General features: G+C 34.3%; 1 protein-coding gene across 1 annotated transcript; it reads left to right on the top strand.

Annotated features, from left to right (window-relative positions):
- Window positions 1-459: 459 nt before the first annotated feature.
- Window positions 460-2000, top strand: LOC142179310 (uncharacterized). Its single transcript, XM_075249006.1, has 5 exons — window positions 460-490; window positions 597-895; window positions 1110-1195; window positions 1456-1547; window positions 1744-2000. The coding sequence occupies exons 1-5, from the start codon at window positions 460-462 to the stop codon at window positions 1998-2000; spliced, it is 765 nt and encodes a 254-aa protein (XP_075105107.1).
- The last annotated feature ends 6297 nt before the right edge of the window (window positions 2001-8297 follow it).

Raw genomic sequence — 8297 nt, 5'->3', positions numbered from 1 at the left:
ATGTACTGCCTTGGGAAAGGGAGAAAGGCAATGCACACTAAAGGAAGCTAGACGAAGAACAACACAAGGAATACTGCTAAAAGCTTGTTTTGTTGCTGATGTTTATGATGTTTGGATTGAAAGGAACACAATGGATACGTCTCTCTCTCGTGCGCGCACGTGTTTGATGGTGAAAAAAATGGTTAAATCGACTCAGCCAACTCAAAATTATTTTTAATTGTTTGTTTATCTATTATATTTTGCTTAGTTACGAAACTAAACTATAAGAAAAAAATAAGCTTTTTTTGCTCTCTTTATCATGGTTAACATAACAAACCAAAACTGAGATAAATTTTCTTTTGCAATGGATGGATTAATTCTCTACAATCTTTTTTCTTTGTTGTGGCCGATAAGTTTATTTTTTTATATTTTATTTATATTTAACTATTTAGATTTTATAGTAGTCCATAAACAAGATATATGGTTACCGACCGTGCACATTACGTGCTTGGTTTGTGACATATTTGTGCTTGTCAAATCTTTAGGCTTCTTGAATCAATATATAATAGTGATATGTCATTACTGATACTCTTTTATTTTCTGTAGAAACTTATCAGAAGACCATGCTATTGATGGACTTGATCTTGAGCTGGAGTCAGTGAGTGAAGTAAGTGGTAGTGAAAACCTCTCGAGGACTTCCAGCAATAACTCAACAGACTCCACTTTTGAGCCTGTAGAGGGCTCAAGAGATCCTCTTTCGGGATCAGTCCCGTCCCGAGATGTAGTAGCCAATCAGCAAAACATTCAAAGAAGCTATGCACCTTCAATGAATGTTAATGAAAATCGCCTTGGCTATATGTATTTTCAACATTCTGAGATTGCCTCTCCCTGTTGGAGAATTCCCTTGGTGGAAAAGGTGTGTAAACTTAAGTTTTTTAATAATTAGTTAGAAAATTTTAAAATAACATGAGAATGTGTGACGTTAGGTCAGAGTTTGATGAACAAGAGGTTTTTCTACTTTTTGATAAGTTGAGACTATTTTTGAAAAGAATATATTTTTAATAGTCACTTAGTATTCTTAATTTTGTATTTTAAAGTAATATTTTTTGATTTTTTTTTGGATATTTCAGATATATGAATTTAGTGAGAAGCATTCAGGACTTCAGACACTGAAGATCATTGACTTGTCTCCTGCAAGTTGGATGGCTGTTGCTTGGTATTCTTTTTTTCTTCTTCCTATTTTTACCTTTGTAATAATTTCAAGTGAAATTCCAATAATACATTGATGAAACAATTAAATTTATTTTTTCCACATAGCAATAAAATTTATCAATTCAATATCATATAGAAATTTGGAATTGATGTTAATGATAATTGTTTTCTAGAAATTATTATTAAGGAAAAAATTCTCTCCATTATTCATCTATTTATTCAATTTAGAGAATTTGAGTTAATTTTCTCTAATTTTATTGTTAGGTACCCAATCTACCATGTACCAATGAAGGGAATTACCCAAAATATATCAACATACTTCCTTACTTATCATACATTATCAGCATCATTTCAAGGTACGTCTTTCAATTTTCCTATTTGCATAAATATAAGTAAAATCTGGTTCTTGGCCGTGCATGTTATGTGCTTGGTTCGTGACATATATGTGCTTGTCAAATCTTTAGTTTCTCGTACTTAATCAATATATATATATATATATATATATATATGTACTTAATATATATATTCTAATTTTTATACATTATATTGCAGATGACTTTGATGATGACATATGTAAAGATCTTCCTATTGAAAAGAAAGAAAAAGTTGGAATTCCTCTTCCACCTTTTGGGCTTATACCATACAAGATGCAAGATGACATTTGGTTAAATAAAGCACAAGACTATGAAAAATTTAATGATCTTTATAGTGCTGCTGATTCTTGGCTAAAGCAGCTTAACTTTAACCACCAAGATTTCAAATTCTTCACCTCAAATTCCTATAATATGGACCATGTCTTCTTATATTGAACTTATTTAAAGCCAAGGTCATGTTGTATTTTTTTATTTGGTATTGTATTATCATTTGAGAACTTATTTTTATTGTAACAATTTTGACTCGATAATATGGGAAATTGAGTTATTTGTATCATTTTTCTATTGTATGAGAATTGGTTTATTGCTCTTAAAAATATTAGATGGTTTGAGATTGTACTTATATGTAATATCTTATCTAGACCTTTGGAGAGTATAACATAGTAGTTTCTTTGCTGCAATATGTTCAGGACTTAGAAGACTTTTTCTTGTTTAATTGTATTGACTTAGATGACTTTTTCTTGTATTTGTTAAATATGTAAATTTTACTTTTAAAAGTATAACGAGTCAATGTTTGATTTTATACGAAAAATTGCACTCAAATTCCAAACGTCATTCTTTTTCCTAGTTTATTTTTGCTACTCTGTGCATTTTCAGAAAGAAAGAAAAAAGTATAGATTTTGGCTTCATAAACTTAAGTGTTTTGGGAGATAAAGTGTTCTACCTTGAAAGCAAACAAGACATCGAATACAAAAGTTATTAATCTCTAGATAAGTTGATAAAAGATCATCCTCTACAAAACGTTTTTTTTTTTGGGCCGATAAGTTTTCATTTCATGGTTAAATTGACATGGTTATTAGAAAAAAAAGGGTATTACATGATCTAAAATATTTTATTTATGTTTTAACTATTCCAAATTTGATAGTAGTCCATAAACGAGATATATGACCACTGGCCGTGCACGTTACGTGCTTGGTTGGTGACATATTTGTGCTTGTCAAATCTTAAGGTTTTCGTGAATCAATATATATATATTCTAGTAGTGATATGTCATTACTGATACTATTTTATTTTCTGCATAAACTTATCAGGAGACCATGTTATTGATGGATTTAATCTTGAGCTGAGTGAGTGAAGTAAGTGGTAGTGAAAAGCTCTCAAGAACTTCCAACAATAACTCAACAGATTCCACTTTTGAACCTACAGAGGGTTCAAGAGACCCTCATTTGGGATAATTCAGTCCCGAGATGTAGTAGTCAATCAACATAACATTCAAGAACCTATTCACCTTAAGTAAATGTTAATGAAAATCACCCTGGCAATATATATTTTCAACATTCTAAGATTGCCTCTCCCTATTGGAGTAATCCATTGGTGGAGAAGGTACGTAAAATTAATTTTTCTAATAATTAGTTAGAAGTTTTTAAATAACATGAGAATGTGTGACATTGAGTCAGGGTTTGATGAATGAGAGGTTTTTCTTCTTTGATAAGTTGAGGCTATTCTTGAAAAGAATATATTCTCAATAGTGACTATATTCACTATTAAGATTAAATTGTTTGGTTTGGTATATAGTTCAGTATTGATTAATATTTTTTGTTGTACAATGTACTTTATTTTTATTTCGAGAGGATGAGTATCAGTTCAGTATTCTTAATTTTGTATTTTGAATAATATGTTTGGATAAATTTAGTGAGAAGCATTCAGGACTGACATCAGACACCGAGGAGCATTGACTTGTCTCCAACATCAACCTTTCAATTCTACATCAAATATAATCTTTTGGGGACGAAAGGAGTAGATAATACAAAAATTGTCCTTCTCTTTCCTCTTTTCCCAGTCTCTCATTTTTTGCCTAGTTTGTTTTTGCTACTCTATGAATTTTCAGAAAAAAATTACAAAAAGAATTGATTTTGGCTTCATATTTTAAAGAATTATATCTTATATTTTGAAAGCAAACAAACCTCGAATACATTGAGGGTAGTTTGCTCAACAGTGGGTTTTAAGTTGTTTTATCGTTCAGCATTCCAAATTTCCGGTTGTTGCCCTCTTACTTCCTTCTATGTTAACTCTCTTCACTAGGGGTCCTTATCGGGCGGATAATTATGCTTAACGGTTTGGCTTATCGGTTATCGGATTATAAATATAGTAATCCGCTAGCCGTCCAATAAGATAACGAGCGGATTGATATCGGATTAACGATTATTGGGCAGTTTATCTGCTAAACCAAATAGAAAATTTTGAACAATCAATACCAAACGGGCAAATGCGTAGTTCAAACTGTCTCTGTTAGTTTTTGAACAATTAATACCATTAGCATTGTTATCCACAAAGGTAATATTATGGCCCAGAGAGGAATTCAATTCATGTCCACTCATAATTCATGAGAAGCCAGAGATGATTGGCATTAGCTACAGACAATTCTATCATTCTATGTACAACTACTTGTGCAACAATTTAGTAACAAGTTTATACACATAGGGGTAAAAGTATAAATATAAAAATTTTAAACGGGTTAACGGTTTACCCGATAAGAAAATTGAGTAATCCTCCCCCAAACCGTTAAGCCGTTAATTATAAAATCTCAATCCATTCACCATCCATTACTCTGATAATCCAATACCAATAAGCCAATAAGCCATCGATTCAGTTTGGTTAACGATTTCGGTTTGGTTTTCAACAACCCTACTCTTCACCCTTTTGTCCTATATTATCGATGTTAAATGGACGAATTGGACTAAATTCGAATGAGTTAGATCAATAAAAACAATCATCTCAGTACCCCGTCATAAAAAATAGGGAAAAAGGCCAAATATACCCCTCTACTTTCATATATTGTCTATATTTAACCTTCGTTATACTATCGGACAAAATTTACCCCTACCGTTATACTATCGGGCCAAATTTACCCCTACAATTAGCAAACTTTTAAAAATACCCTTTAATCTGTTAAGTAATCCAAAATCTCCCAAATTCCTTTTATTTAAATCATTTGTTGTTCTTCTTGGTCCACTATTTTTGAAATAATTGGCATTTACATGCTTTCTGAATTAGAGAAAAAAAATAAGAGAAAAAAATATTAAATAATACAACCGAATAAACAAAGTATAGTAAATTAAAAAATCTAAATTAAGTAGCTTTTCTAAATTCTAAAAGTATTTACAACATCCCAATTTTAATGAATTCGTTGCACCAAATGTATGGAGACTTTGCAAGTATTAGTGATTGAAGTTGATGTTCCTCGAAAATTTTACATTGTCTAATTCAACTTTGCTTTAATTAAATGCCTACACATTGTGCACTCTTAAGTTAGTCGATCGAACTCTATACTAACCGGGCAATGACATAATATATTTGAATATACATGTACATATATGATGATCAGCTGCATATAATATACAATAAATAGACCCACTAAATTCTATGGTACGTATATGATTGAAAAATAAATAAAATTCTAAACTAATTTTATTTATTACAATAAGAGAAATGAGTGCATTGGTAATTAAAAATAAATTATGAATAATTTGTATAGTCTAGTATTCCTTTGCTTGATAACACCTTGAAAGCAGGGTACTGAAAGGCTGAACTATGCACTTGATGAAATCGAAAAGGTTTTGGAGTTGATATGTGATAGACAGATGTTACCGTTTGCTCAGACATGGATTGCTAGTAGACTAGTAGTGGTGGAAGTTGTACAGGAAGTGTTTTATTAACTACCAAAAAGGATCATGCATGTTAAGTAAAGAAGGCTTCTGCTTTCCAAGAGGACTGCATTCGGTTTCCGCTGCAGAAGGGGCAAGGGGTTGTCGGAAGGGCATTTTCAACTCGTGCTTTGTGTTTCTGCGATGATGTTACTTAGCTGAATGTAACTCAGTATCCCTTAGTAACCGGTGCACGTAGAGCTGGTTTAAGTTCCAGTTTTGCTTTTTGTATATTGGTACTACAGATGTTTACGTGATATATAGTTGCAGATGACATAGTGCTGATTGAGGAGACACGTTGCGGGCTTAACGTTAGGCTGGAGGTGTGGAGACAGATTCTGGAGTCTAAAGGTTTCAAGTTGAGTCGGTCAAAAATAGGATACTTGCTAACTACCCAGGGAGCTATTAGAGATCCATCAATCTATTTGAGCTCTCTCGTACCCAAAATAAATCAACATTTCATGGCAACCTCATCAAAAATAGGATACTCGACATCATCATCAAGTTGCTCTCCCTACTCTATAACCTCACTAGGTTGCTCCCCCTGCTCGGCAACCTCGTCGGTCGTACTTTCTGCACTTGTGAGATAGTTAGAAGAAGAAGGAATAGTAACAAGGTTAGGGATTATACCATTCTTTGTCTTCTCTGGTTGATCATCTCAACTCCAACTTCATTTTCTCGGAAGATTACATCTCTGCTTCTAATGACCTTCTTCTTTATAGGATCTCACAATCTGTACCCGAACTCTTCATCTCCATATGTGATGAATATGCACGGAACAAATTTATCATCCAACTTTGTTCTCTGCTCCTTAGGTACATGTGCAAAAGCTCTGCAACCGAACACCTTTAGATGTGAGTAGGACACTTCCTTGTTGGTCCAAACTCTCTTTGGGATGTCAAACTCCAATGGAACTGATGAAATCTTATTGATTAGGTAACAGGCTGTCTGAACTGCTTCACCCCAGAATTACTTAGGTAGTTTAGCCATTCTGAGCATGCTTCTCACCTTCTCAACAATGGTGCGGTTCATCCTCTCGGCTACACCATTGTGCTGTGGGGTTCTAGGAACTGTCTTTTTATGTCTGATCCCATAACTTGAACAATACTCTTCAAATTCCCTTGAAGTGTACTCACCTCAATTGTCACTTTGGAAATGCTTTAGCTTTTGACATGTCTCCCTTTCCACCAGAACAAGAAACTTCTGAAAAACTTGAAACACCCGATATTTGGTTTTCAAAATATAAACCCATAATTTTCGTGAAGCATCATCAATAAAAGTAACAAAGTATTTGTTACCACCTATCGATTTAATTTCCATTGGACCACAAACATCAGAATATACCAAATCAAGCATATTCAATTTTCTTTCAGACGATGTCTGAAATAAGACTATATGTTGCTTACTAAATAAACAGTAGTCACAAGGTTTTACCGTTGTACTTTTGGCATAAGACATGAGTGATTTTTTTGGCAAGAATATGCAATCCGTTCTCGCTTATATGACCCATTCTTTTGTGCCACAAATCTGCAGAAATCTTATCTTATGCCGCGCTCAATTCACCTTGGCATATTTCTACATTTGTCCTGTACAATGTGCCACGAGCAACTCCCTTTGCAATCACCAATGATCCTTTGGTGAGTCTCCACTTTTGATTTTCAAAATAGTTCTCGTATCCATCTCGGTCTAAAGCAATTCCCGAGATCAAGTTCATCCGCAAATCAGGTACATGTCGCACGTCCTTTAGAACCAATGTGCATCCGACATTTGTCTTGATACAAATGTCACCAATCCTAGCAATCTTTGAGTAACTTGTGTTACCCATTCTCACAGTGCCTAAATCACCTGCTACATATCTGCAAAAAAGATCTTTTACCGGTGTGGCATGGTAAGATGCAGCTGTATCAACCACCCATTCCGACTCTGGACCTGATAAGTGCATGTATTCCTCTTCCTAGTTTATAAAGAGGACAACATTATCATTGTTTTGCACCATGGCGGCTGTGTTGTCGTCATTCTTCTGGCCACTAGTTTCACCTTTGCCCTTCCTTAGATTTGGGCAATCTCTTTTTAAGTGACCTGGTTGATCACAGTTGTAGCAATTTTTGGTTCTTGATTTGGATTGGTTCTTAGACTTCCCACGAGCTCCGGATCTACCATAGTTTCTCGAACACCTTTGATAAATCCTGCCTCTACCTTCTGTGATGAGAGTCTGTCCTTGATTTTTAGGCTTCTTTCTCATCTTCTCATTGAGTATAAGAGCCGATGTGACATCTTTCAACTCAATGGTAGTCTTATCATGCAGGATTGTTATTGCCAAATTATTGTACGAAGATGGCAACGGGTTCAATAGCAAGATGGATTTATCTTCTTCCTCGATTTTCACTCCGAGGTTGGCGAGCTGTGTGATTAGTCCGTTAAACACATTTAAATGTGACAAAAAATTCGTACCTTCACCCATGTATAGGGCGTATAGCTGCTTCTTCACGTATAATTTATTTGTCAGCATTTTGGACATGTATAGCTTTCCAACCTTGTCCAAATGCCACGTGCGATGTCTTCATCAATGATGTTATTGACCACATCATCTGATAAGTGCAACCTGATTGTACTAGCAGCCCTATAATCCAATTCAGTCCAATCCTCAGCTTTCATGGTATCAGGCTTTTTGGCATCAACATCAAGTACCTTGTGTAATCCTTGTTGAATGAGCAGACCCTCACCCTTCTTTGCCATGTTGAGAAACCGTTTTCTCCGTTGAATTTTGCTACCTCGTACTTTACTCCGGACATATAGTACTACCGACAGT

This window comes from Nicotiana tabacum, unplaced genomic scaffold, assembly GCF_000715075.1.
Source record: "Nicotiana tabacum cultivar K326 unplaced genomic scaffold, ASM71507v2 Un00579, whole genome shotgun sequence".
NCBI classification, from domain to species: domain Eukaryota; kingdom Viridiplantae; phylum Streptophyta; class Magnoliopsida; order Solanales; family Solanaceae; genus Nicotiana; species Nicotiana tabacum.
The sequence above is the reverse complement of the archived record's forward strand: the minus strand, read 5'-3'. Positions and strand labels throughout refer to the sequence as shown.

Bases quoted from the DNA above. Each gene is read 5' to 3' on its own strand.
- LOC142179310 (XM_075249006.1), top strand. From the start codon at position 460: ATGGTTACCGACCGTGCACATTACGTGCTTG. The intron at 896-1,109 runs GTGTGTAAACTT...TGGATATTTCAG, and splicing joins GAATTCCCTTGGTGGAAAAG to ATATATGAATTTAGTGAGAA. The intron at 1,548-1,743 runs GTACGTCTTTCA...ATTATATTGCAG, and splicing joins ATTATCAGCATCATTTCAAG to ATGACTTTGATGATGACATA.